Source organism: Pipistrellus kuhlii, unplaced genomic scaffold, assembly GCF_014108245.1.
Source record: "Pipistrellus kuhlii isolate mPipKuh1 unplaced genomic scaffold, mPipKuh1.p scaffold_m20_p_12, whole genome shotgun sequence".
NCBI lineage: Eukaryota > Metazoa > Chordata > Mammalia > Chiroptera > Vespertilionidae > Pipistrellus > Pipistrellus kuhlii.
The window spans coordinates 18386043-18404135 of record NW_023425427.1 but is presented as its reverse complement, the minus strand read 5'-3'; the positions used below and the strand labels follow the sequence as shown (position 1 = coordinate 18404135).

Genomic DNA, 18093 nt, shown 5'->3' with positions numbered 1-18093 from the left:
TAAAAGTGAGTTACCAGACTCTGAGGAGAATAGGAGTTAGCAGTGGAGCTGCCAGTCCCTGGTGCCATCTGATTGCTGTGCTGAGAATTTGTGAAGACGAGGGCCTGGCCAAAGCCCTGCTGTTGGGAAGTTTCAAAGGAGCTGACTTCTGAGGCTTGATTGGGAGGAGCAGGCTTCTGGAGCAAGGCTACCAGATCGACGCTAAGCAGACAAAAAGCAAAAGAGCACAAGTCATAAATCTTACCAGCAAATGAATTTGATAAGTGAATCAGTATAAAGTAAATTCATGCCAAAAATTACTCAAGTAAGAAAAACCCTAAAGCCACAGAGACTGAAGCAGGGCTTTGCAGAGAAGAAAAACGAAAAGGTGCATTGAGATTATTTCCACAGAAATGCAACAGTGACAACTTATTTGAAAATGAGCAAACTGGAAGAATTTTCTAAAGTTTGGCTCGTTTCCTTTAGGATATCTTGCTCCTTTTATTACTTGGAAAGTGAGTTCACATTTTGGGGGAATGAGGAACATAGCTATAGTAGCCTAGTTAAGCAGTTTCATATTTATCATAAATGTTCCTGTAAGTTTTGCATTCTTTCCAATAATACATTTAATTTGTATAAATCTCATATAATTTCTCTCTTAAATATTTAAGAAAGAATGCACAATATGTTCACAAATACTCTGTTTACTACAACTCTTGTGATGGCCCCAGAAAGACATATATCCAATTTGAAAACTATGGCCTACAAACCTGAAAGCATGAGGAAGAAATTACCTTCCAGATACACACACTACCACCTTACATGTGAGCAACTAACTCTCTTCCACAGGACCTGTAAGGTACACGGAATTACCTATCATAATTTGCTCCATTAAACCCTTTCCAAGGCCAGTTGCCAGTCAGTTCTTCTGACACTTTCACCATGCCAGTGAAACAGATTTTGGGAGGTTAAATAATTCAAGACTCAGCGCTAACACAAAACAGAGTTCTTGGGCCAGAGTTTCTCTACCTATGCACTATCTCGCAGACTTCCCAATAACCAGGTTGAAGTCGCAGACTAGCATTTTGGATTCCAACATAATGTTCTAGCTTATGGAATACGTCAAGGATAGAAACTCAGGGTAATTATATTACATATGACCCATCCACCAAAAAAAGGTTGTATTATTATAAAAAAAAGAGAGCAAGTTCTATTCCAAGAGATTGATGAAATATATGCATGAAAAATACAGCACTGCTCTGACTGGTATGTTCAATGGTTAGTGCCATCCACCTAACCCCCAACCCCATCCCTACACCAAAAGGTCAAGGGGTCAATTCCTGGTCAAGTGCATATATCTGGGTTGCAGGTTTACTTCCCAGCCCAGCTGGAATAATCAATGTGTCTCTCCCACATCCATGTTTCTTTTTCTAATTTCCACACATAACCCATCCCTCCCTTCCACTCTGAAAAGCAATGAAAAAAATAACCTTGCACTAGCAGGTTTGGCTCAGTGGTGCATGTGGGAGGCAACCAATTGATGACACTCTCTCTCAAGTATAGTTTTCTCTCTCAGTCTCTCCTCTTTACATTCACTCTCTCTAAAAATCGATAGAAAAAATATCATCAGGTGAAGGGTAACAAAACAAAACAAACGACAACACTATCTTCTGAAAAATAAGCATGAAAGAGTCCACTTCATATTTTTTAAAAGATGAAAATTATCCTATAAAATTCATTGTGCAATAAATACAATAAAGATGTACACTTAAGAAATTCTGAGCAATTCACAAAGCATTATATTGCTAGACATAACCTTTAATCATCTTTATTTCCCTGCAAAAGTGTTATAACCATCTCATTTAGCACAAGACTAAGCATCTTAAGATTAAAATTGCCTTTAATTCTCAGATATCATATATATCAAGGCCTTCATTCTTCTAGATCACTGCATTTTCAAACTATAATTTAAAAAAATTTAGAGCTATTTATTGTGAAAACTAGGATGTATATAAATGGTTTTCAATAATTCAATTCTGTACACATACTAACAACATTTCTATTACCTCAAAGTTCCTTCCTTTTCTGTAATCTCCAGACTATTGGATTAATACTAGTAGAGCCCTCCTTAGTCGGTTCCTCAGTGGTTAGAGGTAGGCCAGGGACGGAAGGGTGGCAGGTTCAATTGTATCTAGTTAAGGGCACATACCTTGGTTGCAGGCTCAATCCCTGCCCCGAGTTGAGGCATGTATGGGAGGCAACCAATCAATATGTCTCTCTCACATTGATGTTTCTCACTCTCTCTGTCTCTCCCCCTCCTTCCACTCTCTCTGAAAAAAATATCTCGAGTGAGGATTAACAAAAAACATAAAAACTAGAACTCATAAAAAACGAGACTGAGATCTAAATAAATGATATTATACAATATGAAGAAACCAAAGGATATTTTGTATTAAGTTCATCTGTCAAAACACGTTTACAAAAGTAAAGAACAATCATTACATAGGTTTAACATAATCTGTCACAAATGATAACAAATCACTAACATAACTGCTATTTTAATTCATCAGTGGATGTAATAATTAGGAAATGATGGAGGCTCTGTCAGGTCACCAGGTAGATTTGGGATCAAAGAAAGTCTTAGATGGAAAAGGAAAAAACAAAGAGATTCAAGAAAAGGTAAAAATAATCAAAACAGATCCAAGAATCAAAATGGTTTTCTTGAGACCAGAAATTTCAATTACAACAAACAAAAGATGTCAAAAAGGATTTACCTCTTCCCAGGTGTGACATGATTCTCTTGTGGAACAGATGAGGCAGTGAAGACCTTTGTTTCAGAAAGCTGTTTGAAAGGGATTAAGAAATCTCTTATTCTTGTTTTATCTATATATCTAGATATATAAAAACCCAAGTGACATGATGCACACTGACCACCATTACTTTATATCATCTTAGAAAATTTTCAGGTTTTTTTTTATAATTCCTGAGGGAAGAAGACAGCCAACTTCTCTATGCTAATTCTTTTCACTAATTATAAATTATACTGTGATATTATATAGTCCATACAGCAGAATATTAAGATCTCTGTATGTGTGAACATCTGAATTGTTTGTTACCTGACTTTCATTATAAAACATCATCTGACTCACAGAAAAACTGTAAGTTCGGCAGGAGAATTATTATTATACTCATTATAGTGATGAAAACTGGAGGCTTGAAAAAAAGAAAGAAAACAGGAGGTTCAGCAAGGAAAGATGCCTCAACAGGTCAACCCAACTAGGTGTGAATATACTCCTTTTGCCTTCTAACCCCCTGATAATTTTCAAACTTGCCTATAACCCAGACAAAGGCAAAGGGCTATAAAGCTTAAGGTCAAGGAACATGTGTGTGTTTTTTTTCTTTCTCCCAAAAAATACAAAACATTTAAAAGTAGGATACCTGCCGAAACCGGTTTGGCTCAATGGATAGAGGGTCGGCTTGGGAACTGAAGGGTTCCGGGTTCGATTCCGGTCAAGGGCATGTACCTTGGTTGTGGGCATATCCCCAGTAGGGGGGTAGGGGGTGTGCAAGAGGCAGCTGATCGATGACTCTCTCTCATCGATGTTTCTACCTCTCTATTTCTCTCCCTTCCTCTCTGTACAAAATCAATAAAATATATTAAATAAATAAATAAATAAATAAATAAATAAATAAAAGTAGGATACCTTTGTTTGAAATAAGCCCTCTGACTTTCTCTTATTCTCGTATCCTTTCCTCCACTGATTCAAATAACCACCCATTTAGTTCAAGGACTTATGGTTAACATGTAGCAGAAATGAAACTATTTCCTAGCCCAGCAGCAGGCTCAGTGGTTGAGCGTCAACCTATGAACCAGGTCACGATTTGATTCCTGATTCTCTCATCATTAATGTTTCTTTCTACCTCCCTCTCTGAAATCAATAAAAATGTATTTAAAAAAAAAAAAAAGATAATATATCCTAAATCTACTAAATTCCAATCAGATGAGCATATCTATTCTCCTCCTTCCTCATGCCTAACTACTAGCTCACTCCCTAACAAGCTAAAAATAATGTTTAAAAAATAAATGGCTTGATGTTAAATGAAAATGTCATTTACATACTTGTGAATACAAACTGGATCAGAGGGAAAAAATGTAATCGTAAAAAATAAACAAAAAACCCCCCTCAAAATCTGGATCCATTTATGTGATTTTAAAGGTCAATATTCTACAACCCCTTTATTCTCTCCCTACCAATGTGTGCTGTAACTATCATGTACATACATCTGTTCTGGACCTTGAGAGTTGAACAGAAAAATGGTATAAAATATGGTATAGAGCTAGTTCAGTTACTTATTCTTTTTCGAGTTAAACTTTTTTACCCAAGAATATCTTATGCTGAGTCTAGAAACTTAGAGATCAACACTACCCAGAAGCCAGTATAGTGTACTCAAAAATATCTGGAATAAATGAATACCCAAAACAGAGCCAGTCTAGTTGAAAGGGAAAGAAGTTGGGCCTGGGACCAGATGACTTATTCAGAGTAATTTCAACTATGACCCAAACATAGACTCTCTCCTTTTATTAAAAGCATTATAAAGAGTAATTAATAGTTCACAGGCCAGGGCAATAGCATCAATTTGTTATCAGGTCAGAAGAACAAAGATAAGCTAAAAAATGACTTCAGTCATATTTAACACATGGGAATTTTTAAGTGGACAATTTAAGCCAAGTTCCTTAAAAATCTCAAAACACCAAACTCCTTCCATCTGCTAAAAATACAACAATGACAACAAAAACATGGCAACCACAGAACAGCCAGCCATAAGATAGCGCAAGCTTTCCTCGAATACACATACTCTGCCAGAAACCAGAAGAAAGATGGGTCTGATCTGGTACTAAACACTTACATCTTCAGTCCAGTCTTCCGTTGTCCACTCTTCCACAGAATTCTTCCAGGCCCCTGCTGACAACAATCACAGCTTAAACCACCAAGTCAAACATTGTCTTATTCCAAATGATTATCTATTGTATACTACACAAGATACATTGTGTATCTCATTAGCAATTTATTTTTTTTATTATTTTTTTTTAAATATATTTTATTGATTTTGTACAGAGAGGAAGGGAGAGAGAGAAGAGAGTTAGAAACATCGATGAGAGTCATCGATCAGCTTCCTCTTGCACACCCCCTACACCCCCTACTGGGGATGATATGCCTGCAACCAAGGTACATGCCCTTGACCGGAATCGAACCTGGGACCTTTCAGTCCCCAAGCCGATGCTCTATCCATTGAGCCAAACTGGTCTCGGCTCATTAGCAATTTAGTCTACAATCCAATAACTATGAGGCTCTTAATCTACTCTTCATAAAATTTATCATGTTTTCCAATGCAATTTAGCTAGATATTATCCACATAAACTCAAAGCCATGTCTAAAATTGATTCTGCTTCAGTATAGATGATATCCAGGCAATTCTGCCATGAGTAAGAAAGTATGGGCACAACACAAATATACACATTAAACAATGACATCATCCCTTATAAATAAAATTAAACACAAAACAAAATTTAATAAAGGCAGGTCTGCCTTGGACCCTTCCAGGTGGACTACTAAATTATTATATTTACAGAAGCATCCTTTTCATAAGGTATTAGTTCCACTGTATGGTTTCCTAACTGGTCTTCAGCAAAGCTGAACATTAGTCCTGCTCATATAAAGTCTGATGCTATAACTCCTGAAGAGCAGATACAGAGGATATGCTCAAACAGTTCTTAAAGAATAAACATCTATATAACAATTAAGTGATTTAAAGAAAAGTATTATTATTCAAATATTCAAATATAGAGATCCTGTGTAAATAAGTATAGGCCCACTATTTTAAAGCACACACGCAAACACACCAGAGAAAATGGTTTCAAAAGAAAATATAGCAAAATATTAACTGTAACCACTCTCAAAACGTGCGTTTGTGAATGTTATCAGTCTCTTCAATGGGAATAAATGAGCATCCGACCTCCCATCAGGTTTGTTTGTGGAAAGAGAAAAAAAGTAGGAGCACATTCTTGAGAAAAAGGGCAGAGATATATATATATATATTTTATTGATTTTTTTTTTTTAACAGAGAGGAAGGGAGAGGGATAGTTAGAAACATCGATGGGAGAGAAACACCGATCAGCTGCCTCCTGCACACTCCCTACAGGTATGTCCCCACAAGCAAGGTACATGCCCTTGACCGGAATCAAACCTGGGATCCTTGAGTCTGCAGGCCGATGCTCTATCCACTGAGCCAAACCGGCCAGGGCCAAAATCTCCAGTCTTTTAATGTATTTCTTTCCAGACTTTTCACCAAGTATATATATAGTTTGTTTGTTTTTAATTTTATTCATTTTTTACAGAGAGGAAGGGAGAAGAGAATTAGAATCATTGATGAAAGAGAAACATCAATCAGCTGCCTCCTGCATACCTCCTACTGGGGATCAACCAAGGTACATGCCCTTGACCAGAATCGAACTTGGGATCCTTGAGTCCGAAGGCTGACGCTCTATCCACTGAGCCAAACCGGTTAGGGCTAGTATATGTATAGTTTTAAAAGCTCACAACTGGACTAATTTCAAAGATGGCCAGTACACAGTGTTCTTGGAGCCACCTCCATCCAACCAACCCTATGGTCATGTTGTCAAATTCATCACAGAAGATAGTACTTTAATTTAAAGACTGAGAAATTTCTACAAAAAGCTGAAGTTTAAGGAGTTTTAGAAACACTCTAAGCAAGAAATGGCAAACAATTTCAAAGCCTCAAAAATCATTCCTAAAACTTTCAGTTTTAAACAATCTAAAATTATAATAGGAAACCATTTATGGTGGAATTTTCCTTAGGACTCCTTCATCATCAATCACCAATGAAACAATACTGGGTTAAAAGATTACAGACTAAGTATTATTCTAGGTTGGCAGTTACCAACAGCTGGTCTGTGGATCAATAGTGGCCCATGAGGTCCGAAAGGTTGGCAACCATTGTTCTAGGTATCAAAATCATATCTCATAGGAAAGATAATTAAAAGTTTTATGAGTGAGAAATGTAGCCTATTACTGAATAATGATAAATCACATGAATTTGATTAATACACTGGAAATATGGAATACAAAGATGTTAATGAATGCTAGACTGGTAAGAGAAAGCTTATGGGGTTAGATGAAGCACAGCAAAAAACTTGAAAGCTAGAAAATATATGGCTGGTTTGGCTCAGTGGATACAGACTCAAAGGCCCCAGATTCAATCCCAATCCAGGGCATATGCCCGGGTTGTGTGCTCAGTACCTAGTGGGGACATGCAGAAGGCAGCTGATCAATGATTCCATCTCATCATTGATGTTTCTCTTTCTTTCTCTATCTCTCTGAAATCAATAAAAATGTTTTTTTTTAAAGAAAAAAATATATGAACAGACAGATATATAAAGAAGAGACAGTCCAGAGGAGAGAAATAATGAGGCATTACAAAAACTATACATAAAGTGTTAACAAACATCCTAAAGTTTAAAACATACTTGCTTTATTAAAAAAGTTCAGTTGTGGTAAAATATTTGTAACATAAGCCGAAACCGGGTTTTGCTCAATGGATAGAGCATCGGCTTGGGGATTGAAGGGTCCCGGGTTCGATTCCGGTCAAGGGCATGTACCTTGGTTGCGGGCATATCCCCAGTATGGGGTGTGCAAGAGGCAGCTGGTTGATGACTCTCTTATCGATGTTTCTAACTATCTCTCTCCCTTCCTCTCTGTACAAAATCAATAAAATAAAATAAAATATTTGTAACATAAAACTTACTTAGTAATTTTTTAAGTGTATGAAAACTAAAATACAAATTTAAACATGCAGAATAGGTTGATAACTGAGTACATTAAAAGGAAGCAGAAGACAACATAATGTACACATATGTTGCATTGTAAGAAGCAATGCAACATGGTAAAGTGATATGGCAGATAAGAGGAGAAAGCCACAAAAGAAGCCAGGCACAGCCGAAACCGGTTTGGCTATGGGAGAACGTCGGTCTGCGGACTGAAAGGTCCCAGGTTCGATTCCGGTCAGGGGCATGTACACTGGTTGCAGGCACATCCCCAGTAAGGGGTGTACAAGAGGCAGCTGGTCGATGTTTCTCTCTCATCGACGTTTCTATTATAGCTCTCTATCCCTCTCTTCTCCTCTCTGTAAAAAACCAATAAAATATATTAAAAAAAAAAACACACAAAAAAAAAAAAACAGCAAGAAACGGCTTTCGTTGTTCTACTGAGGCCAGATGTGTTCCTGGACACTTAGCATTGGAATATAACTGGGTGTAGATTGGTGAACATGCTCTTGCTTTAAAAAAAAAAAAAAAAGCCAGGCACAAGTTGTTGCAGTAACCCACCCCAAATACATAGACTATAAAAACTACCAGACCTCAGAAGAATACAGTCAGGTCCCAACCTTATTTTGGAATATTAAAATCTTACAGTAAGAGCTTGGTTCCCATTACAGGCTTATAGACCTATACGTCAAATATAACTGAAAATGTCAATGATGTTAATTTATTTTCAGTTTAAGACAATAAATCTGACATGTATGTTTTATGTTTGCTTTAACTTTGATGTTGGTCCTTTGTTAAAAGCACATATAAGCTAGCCATATAGGAGAAAGGAAAACGATGATGCAAAAAATCTGTGTTGCCTTGAAGGCCAATCTGAAAAACTTCCATAATCAAAAGCTGGTAATTATTTTATCAAGTAGTTGTAAAAATATAAATTATAAATACTTATCTGATATATTCTATTGGTTAATCTTGATTTTTTTAAAAAGATACTGTAAGCATTTTATAAAATTCTTAACTAAGAAAAATTTTTAAATAAAATATTCATACCTTTGTGTCCGTAAGAATTGTTTGGCAGATCCTGAGCTACCTTTTGAGCATTTGATGCCAGTTCTGTAGATCAATGTAAAATGGGAGGTTTTAACAGATCAAAACAATTAGGAGTCAGTAAATTAAACAGAGAAAAGAAAGCATCAGAGCTCACTATACTATATAACGTACTCCAAGGAGAGGAAAATTTACTGTAATCCGTCCTGTGACAGACAACTGTGATTCAAATAGGAGTCTTATTAGCCAGATGGCTCTTGAACATTCAACTTGCATCAGCTACCCCTTTTTTACTCCTAGGTTCACCAGGCTCCTTTCCCACTCGTCAAAGAAAGGATTCCACACTATGTAAAAGGTACACTGATTTTAGTAAATATTTTGACTATCCTTCAGTCTTTCTACTTTGGCTAAATGTAGAGACTCTAGGAATATATTTGATTTTAATACTGTAAGTATATACTGTCAAGAGTCATGTTTCATCCTAGCCCCAGTGGTCGGCAAACTCATTAGTCAACAGAGTCAAATATCAACACTACAACGATTGAAATTTCCTTAGAGAACCGAAAACTGACTTCTGCGCATGGGCCACGAAGTCTCAATCCTGCGCCCACACGTGGTGTTTTGTGGAAGAGCCAAACTCAAGGGGCCAAAGAGCCCACCCTGCACATACATCATCATATTTACACCTAAATATTTCATATTTCTGTACTACTATAAATGGTACTGTTTTTTTCTCTTTTATCCCAATTTGTAATTGTTCATTAATAGCACAGAACAACTGTCTTTATTTTACATAACTACATGTATTTGCTGGAATTCACTTATTCTTCTTAAAAGGGTAATATATACACTTCCATAAACCTCACTTTTTAAAATAGTGAGGTCAATTTTCTTTTTTAAAAAGTGAATTTAGAGAAAGGAAGAGAGAGAGAAAGGGAGAGGGTGGGAGAAAGAGAAACATCGATGTAAGAGAGAAACATTGATCAGTTACCTCTCATACATGCCCTGACCAGGTATAGAACTTGCAACCTTTTTATGTGCCCTGAACGAGAATCAAACCTATCACCTTTAGATGTATACAAGGATGTTCCAACCAAGTGAGCTATACCAGCCAGGGCCGCTGGTTTTGTTTTGTTTGTTTTTTAATCCTCACCAGAGACTATGTTTTTATTGATTTAAAGAGGGAGGGACTAAGAGATAGAGAAACATTGCTGTGAGAGAGAAACATCAATCAGTTGCCTCTCCTACCGGCCCTGACTGGGGTTGAAACCCACAACTAGGATATGTGCCTTAATCCGGACTCGAACCCAAAACTTTTTGGTGAATGAGAATGGGAGGATGCTCAACCAACTGAGCCACATAGACCATGCATGGGCATTGGGGACTATCATACATCAATTAAGTCCATACAGTGAGTCAATAAAAACTAAGCTTCATAGTATTAAGACTTGAAATATCTAAAAATGATAAATCCTTCTATTTTTCTTAAATCTCTCAATTTTATAGTTTAGTATGAGTTTATATATTTTATGTTTTCATAGATAGATTTACCATCCTGTGTATCATTAGACTGCTTCATAGTCATTTGTTGTTTTTTGAGACCATCAATTTGTTTCCATTTTCTCTTTGTTAATGGTTTAAAGAAATAGAAGGTACCATATGATTTCACTCATATATGGAATCCAATGACCAAAATGAACTACCAAGCAAAAGAGAGAGAGACCCACAGACAGAGCAGGCTAATAGGTGTGGGGGGAGGAGTAGTTAGGGGACTGGGGGTAGGTAGATGGAGGGATTGAGGAAAAAATGGATACAGACAACAGTGTGGGGATTACAGAGAGGAGGGAAGAGTTATAGAAAGGTATAAGGGGGATAAATGGTGATGGAAGGAGACCTGACTCAGGGCGATGTTGTATACAGATGATGTGTTGTGGAATTGTGCACCTGAAACCTGTATAATTTTAACTAATGTCATCCCAATAAGTTCAGTAAAAAAGAAAAATGTTTATTGAACATCTATGCAACACCTTTTAAAACTCCCTTACTGCCGAAACTGGTTTGGCATCAGCCTTCGGACTGAAGGGTTTGATTCCGGTCAAGGGCATGTACCTTGGTTGCGGGCACATATCCAGTAGGGGGTGTGCAAGAGGCAGCTGATTGATGATTCTCCCTCATCGATGTTTCTAACTCTCTATCCCTCTCTCTTCCTCTCTGTAAAAAAAATCAATAAAATATATTAAAACTCCCTTACTAATTTCAATCATTTCTCTGTAGATTCTTTTATAACATTTTTAGAAATGACACGTGTGTGTGTTTGTGTGTGTGTGTGTCTCCCCCCCCCCCCCTTCAACCCCTCTGACTTTTCTTCTTTATTCCTTAGTACAATGGTTAAAACCTCTGGTACACTAGTGAATAGAAAGTGAGATTTATATGCTTTATCTTTTTCCAGAGGAAATACATTCAACACATCACCATTAACTGCAATGTTTACAGTAAATGTTGTAGATGTCCTGTGTTTGATTAAGAAAATCTCCTTATATTTCAGACTTGCCTGGCTTTAAAGAAACAAAACAAAACAGGATGGATGGTAGATTTAGTCAAATGCTTTCCTTACTGAAATTATGTGAATTTTCTCCTTTATTCTGTAAAGAAATACACAGAACTCATTTTTGTTATTGAGATTTAACTTACACAGCATAAAATCCTTCCTTTTAAAGTACACAACTGAATAGTTTTTATTATATTCACAAGTTGTGCAACCACTCCAGAATATTTTCATCATTCCAAAAATTAATCTTTAATTCATTAGTAATTAGTACCTATTTCCCCCCAAGGCCTCCAATCTACTTTTGTTACTATGTATTTGTCCCATCTGGGGACTTCTCATAAATGAAATCATACAATCTATAATAATAAAAAGGTAATATGCTAATTAGATCGGATATCTTCCAGACATCCTTCCTGACGAACTGAGGCTGGCCCAGGTCCCAGGTGCCTGCGGGCAGCAGGAGGAGGGAAGCCTGGGTCCCGGGTGCCAGAGAAAAGCTGGTGCCAGCAGCTGGGGGGGACGGGGAGAAGGCCTGCTTTTGCATGAATTTTCGTGCATTGGGCCTCTAGTATAAAACATATGGTCCTTTATGACTGGCTTCTTTCTTTCAGCATAATGTTTCAAGGTTCATCCATTCTTTTTTTTTTTTTTTTTTAATGTATTTTTATTGATTTCAGAGAGTAAAGGAGAGATAGAAACATCAATGATGATAGGGAATCACTAATTGGCTGCCTCCTGCACACCACCTACTGGGGATTGAGCCTGCAACCCAAGCATGTGCCCTTGGCCAGAATTGAACCCGGGACCCTTCAGTCCCCAGGCTGGTGCTCTATCCACTGAAACAAACAGGCTAGGGCAATACTTCATTTTGTCTGTCTATATTTTTATTGATTTCAGAGAGAAAGGGAGAGGGAGAGAGACAAAAACATCAAAGGTGAGAGAAAATCAATTGGTTGCCTCTTACATACCCCACACTAAAAATGGAGCCTATAACCCAGGCATGTGTCCTACCAGGGAATTGAACCCTGATCTCCTGGTACATAGGTTGATGCTCAACCACTGAGCCACACTAGCCAGGCAGTTCTTCATTCTTTTTTTTTTTTTTTTAAAGGCAGAATGAATATTCCATTGTAGAGATGACAGACATTATACTTATCTATTCATCAACTGAAATACATTTGGTTTCCACTTTTTAGCTATAATGAGTTATGCTTCTAAGAATATTTGTATGAACCTGTCTCCTATTATCTTGAATATATATCTAAGAGTTTACTGATATTGAAATGTCAGTAAACTCTTAAGAGAACCCAGAAATTGACCTATACCATTACGCTCAATTAATATCTGACAAAGGAGGCAAGAGCATACAATGGAGTCAAGACACTCTCTTCAATAAATGGTGTTGGGAAAATTTGATACGTACCTGCAAAAAAATGAAACTAGATCACCAAATTACACCATACATAAGAATAAACTCAAAATGGATCCCATCAGGGTCGGGCCTAAACGGGCAGTTGTACATCCCTCTCACAATCCAGGACTGCTGGCTCCCAACCACTCACCTGCCTCTGTCTGATTGCTCCTAACCACTTCTGCCTACTAGCCTGATCACCCCCTACCCACTCCCCTGCCAGCCTGATCAACATCTAACTGCTCCCCAGCTGGCCTGATTGCCCCTAACTGCCCTCCCCTGCTGGCCTGGTCAACCCTAACTGCCCTCCCCTGCCAGTCTGGTCACCCCTAACTGTCCTTCCCTGCAGGCCTTGTCACCCACAAATGCACTCCCCTGCAGGCCTGGTCTCCCCAATTGCCCTACCTACTGACCTGGTCCCCCGCAACTGCCCTTCCCTGCAAGCCTGGGTCCCCCCTCCCCCCCATCCCAACTGCCTTCCCTTGCTGGCCTGGTCTCCCCCAACTGCCCTCTTCTACCAACCTGGTCACCCCAAACCGTCCTCCTCTGCTGGTCTGATCACCCCTAAATGCCCAAACTGCCCTTCACTGCAGGCCATCTTGTGGTGGCCATCTTGTGTCCACATGGGGACGGCCATCTGGTGTCTTGGAGTGACATCAATTTGCATATTACTTTTTTATTAGATAGGATATGCATAGCCTACGGACAGACAATAGTGTAGGGAACGCCTAGGGAGGGGATGAGAATGGGGTGGAGGGGGGTCAATAGGGGAAATAAATGAAGACATCTGTAATACTTTCAGTAATAAATTAAATTAAAAAGAAAAAGAGCCGCTCAAAAAAGACTTTATATCTGTGTTGAAGTGAAGTCATTGTGTAATTGCAAATGTTAGCACAAAATGTATAAACATAAAGAGTCTTCCTATGATCTTTTCACATCTTTAATTATAAAGAATATCAATATTCCTTTTCTCATTCCTAGAATCAATTATTTATGCTTCTCCTTTCCCTGAACAGTCTCAAATAAATTTATCAATTTTATTAGTTTTTTCAAATTACCATTTGTAACTTTTATTGATCTCTACATTATCTTTGATTTCTAGTTCATGATTGTGCAGTCTTATTTCCTGACCAGAGTTGATGCTATATAAAAGTGTCAAATTATGTCTTAATTTTTTTAAAAAATCCTCATCTAAGGATATAGAGGGAGGGAGAAAGGGAGAGAGAGAGAGAGATATCGATAGGTTGCCTTCTGTATGCTCCCCAACTGGAGATGAAACTGCAACCCAGCCCTGGCTGGTGTCACTCAGTAGATGTAGTGTGTCAGTCAGTCTGCTCACCGAAAGGTCTCAGGTTCAATTCCTGGTCAAAGACACATCTCCTGGGCGTGTGCAGGAGACACCAATCTATGTGTCTTTCTCATATCAATGTCTCTCTCTCCTCCCAACCCCTCTACTCTTTCTAAAAATCAATGGAAAAATATGCTTTGGTTAGAATTAATACAACAACAACAAAAAACACCTCACAACCCAGGCCTGTGCCCTGACCAGGACTCGAATTGACAACCTTTTGGTGCACTGGATGACACTCAACCAACTGAGCCACTCCAGCTGGACTCAAATTATACCTTGAGTAATAAATACAATCGCAGTAGTTCTGATCATGAACAAATCCTCCAAAAAGCTCTATTACATAAACATACCCTATGAACAAATATCTACCCATAAATTTTAGAAAAGAAATAAAAACGGAAGGATACAGAAAAAAACCTGCAAAAGCAATTATTGCTCCAAGCCCATCTATCATCTACCACTTTATCTGGCCAAATTTACTGTCCACCATTAGCAATGGTATTTCCAGTAATAAGTCTGCTAAGAAAGTCTATAAATCCCTGACACACTGGTGGGGGTATGGTGAGGGGTTGGAAGGGGGCTGGGGAAGAACTAGAGTTATCAGGGAAATCACTTCATTAGTTATACAAATGCCTAAACACTATGCGGTACACCTAAAACTAATATAATATTGAATGTTGACTAATTTTTAAAATTTTAATACAAAGAAATCCATGACATACTGAAATTTGAGTGTGGATCTGTGCTGACATAGCCTGATTATAACCTATTCCTCAGAGTGCAGAAAGGAAAATCAAATGTCTTATCATCAATGAGATTTATAAGTGAGAGACTTTGGAAGTATAAGGACAGGCTAATAGTAGTCTCAGGTTTAGGACAGCAGGCTTTTTCCTTATTCTTCATCAGCACACTTTGATGTCATCTTTATATGCATGCTATAGCAAACTTTAAAAATACATCTCTGATAAGAATAGACACTTACCACTTCCCTCATCTGCACCATTGTGAGCAGCTTCCCAAACTACTGGTTTTGTCCCACACCCATCTATAGATGGAGACTCTGAATAGTCTGCAGGATTAAATGTCCTGGGTTTGAAATAAAGAATAAAGGCAAATGAAGCAATCACCAAAGTCACAAAAGTAACTGTACATCATCTCTCACAAAAGAAGTCATTTCTTTTCTAAGAGATGCTATGAAACTTCACCCTCCTTCTCCTATTTAACTATAGCTCATTCCTCTTGCCATTAGGATGCACATTTTCTGAAAAGCAGAGTTGCCTAGGGATCTTCTATACACTCTTATAAGATACCCCTATTTCCCTAAGTTGCTGTCCTCTGCATTCTAAAGGTGTGGAGGCATAATCATTGTAGGCAGCATGAGGGCTCTATGGAAAGCCCCCCGAAAACTAACCCCAGACTTAAACAGGCAAGTCTTTTCTTCCCAAGTTAGAATCCAAGTTTAGCTTTGATCCTTTTATAACAGATGTATGTGATCCTTTTTGTATGGAAAAACTGATAAAAAAATGTTTTTTTAAAAAGAAACAAAAATGTTTTGTTCAGTACCTCTTCTTTGTTGTTGTTGTTGTTCATTAAAATCCTAAACACCCATGACTCAGAGGTCTAGTAACTAGATTCAAATTAAATAGTCTCTAAAATTTTCACAACAGATTTTTCCCCCCAGCTTAATTGTAATCATTAACTTTAAAAAAAAAAAAATTATGAAGGGATAAGTTTGAAAGTATACAGTAAAATCCACAAAAGAGTTTAAGGCTACTGTGCTGGACATAGGTGTTTAAGTGTTTTCATCCTTCCTTTGTCTCCAGGGAGCTCAAGAAGAAAAGGATGGCATGAGGTACCTAAAGGAAATGACCCCAAACAGTGCTGCCCTGAGCTATGGAGAGAAAAAGGCTTTTCCTGGAACCAATCCCTTCCTTTTTTTATTATAATCTACATGTGGTTTCTGTAAGATGCTTAACACTTTTTTTTTTAACTTTTTTTTTATTTTTCTAAAAATCCAGGGGGAGCTAAAATTTTAGAAGCAGGAAAAAGTTAAAGAACAATAAGAAAAAATGAAAAAACTATTGATTATACTATTTATTTAGTAACAGTATGGTCATCATTTCAATTCAGGAAAAAACTATTATATAAATAAACATCGCATTTACTTACTATTCAAAGACAATTCCTGAGTTTACCAACGCAACTCTTATGCAGTGGCTTACACCTGGGGGTGATTGTGCGCCTCCCTCCCAGGGAGCATGTGGCAATGTCTGGAGACATTTTTGAATGTTGTAACTTGAGAAAGGGTGCTACAGGCATTTAGTAGGGAAAGGCCAGGAATGTTGCTAAACATCCTACATTGTCAAGGATGCCCAATCATCTCAACAAAATATTATCCAATACATAATGTCAACAGGGTCAAGGCTAGAAACTCTGCTCTAAGGTCCAATGCAGTACAATTTTATTTGTACTATTTAACTTTTTTACTACTTCCTCTTAAGTATAGGAAACACCTTACTTACCAGAATAAACTGAGCATAAAATAGAGGAAGGAAACCCTTCGATAACAACTGGAGAACTACAAAAATAGGATGGCTACACTTACCCCATGCCTTGGTTTGAGGCTCTTCCTGCCCCTCTCCCTCTGCCACGTCCAAATCCTTAAAAAAAATTATAGTGTAAAATAATACTTATGTCCTACACAATTACAATTTGACCTACTTTATCCTATATGCACCTACTCAATATTGTCACTGTTCCTAACAGCACCATCATTTCCTCTGGTACACTCCATCTTCTAGTCTCTACTGACACACCTATGTACAAAGTTACTGATTTCAAAGGATAGAAAAAATTTTATCTGCTTGTATACTATTTGTGATATTTAGCATCTAAAAATGTAGAAAGCAATTCCCTCCATTCATACTCAGAAGACTGTAAAAGGGTTTGATAATAGCCAAATGTGCCAGAAAGTGCACACACTACACACTCTGGCCTATGACTAGTCCTAAAGTTCTTTGTATTGACAAAAGATCTCAAGCTCTGGCCAATTAACTCTGGCTAGAGTGTTGATCCAAAATGGCAAGGTTGCAGGTTCTATCCCTGGTCAGAGTACATATAAGAAGCAATCAATTAATGCACAAACAAATGAAACAATAAAATCGATGTTTCTCTCTCTCTCTTTCTTTCTCCCCTCCCATCCTTCCTCTCTGTCACTCAAATAAATTTTAAAAATTTCTTTAAGTTCCCCAATATTCAGGGTTGGTTCAATGATTAATATGGTTGCTTTGAGTTGTCCCCATGCCCAGAGAACTGTTCGTCCCAATAAAAAGCAGGGCATCCCTTGAGCTGTGTAGTTTAGAGACCAGGGAGTCAGGCAAACTGTGCCTAACTGCCCCTGAGTCAGGGTATTATATTCTCAGAGAAACAGGAATACACTTTCCCCAATCCTAAAGCAGCTTAAATTAGACAAATGACAGCAGCAAAAAAAAAAAAAAGAAGACTGGAATTCGTCGAGGAAGAAGCTTAAAATCCGCCCTTATATCCCATGTATTAGCTTTAACTTAGCAAAGAAGCCTGATTATAAATGTGTCAAAATAATTGTTTCAGGAAATTCACAAATTCTAATACTAGTGAATGAAATCTGATTAAAAAAGAAGAATATTTACAAAGTCTCTGAGTACTGCCCACCAAAAAATACTTAAGTGGGGGATATAGTAACTTTACATAGAAGAAACTTGGCCGAAAGCTCCTACCTAAATAAAAGTTAACATCACTAGTAATGGGATAAACCGATTATCATTATATCATATTATAGTTATCATCCCTTTGTGGTACCTGCCCAAAATAGATGAAACTTATCAAGAAGAAACATCTGATGGTATTGAAGAACAGTCTACAAGAGTCCATATGCT

The 18093-nt window shown here is 37.6% G+C and overlaps 1 protein-coding gene across 9 annotated transcripts in view; it reads right to left on the bottom strand.

Annotated features, from left to right (window-relative positions):
• Positions 1-18093, bottom strand: part of UBAP2 (ubiquitin associated protein 2) — a 71723-nt gene that overhangs the window by 22923 nt on the left and 30707 nt on the right. For 3 of the 9 annotated variants that reach the window (XM_045580053.1, XM_045580056.1, XM_045580054.1), the window contains exons 7-12: positions 16785-16839; positions 15162-15265; positions 8873-8935; positions 4888-4943; positions 2754-2821; positions 15-201 (exon numbers count right to left, since the gene is read on the bottom strand). In XM_045580053.1, coding sequence (XP_045436009.1) covers positions 15-201; positions 2754-2821; positions 4888-4943; positions 8873-8935; positions 15162-15265; positions 16785-16839 — 533 coding nt within the window. The remainder of the gene's footprint in view (positions 1-14; positions 202-2753; positions 2822-4887; positions 4944-8872; positions 8936-15161; positions 15266-16784; positions 16840-18093) is intronic. The other 6 variants (XM_036433540.2, XM_045580055.1, XM_036433542.2 and 3 more) reach the window with 6 other exon arrangements.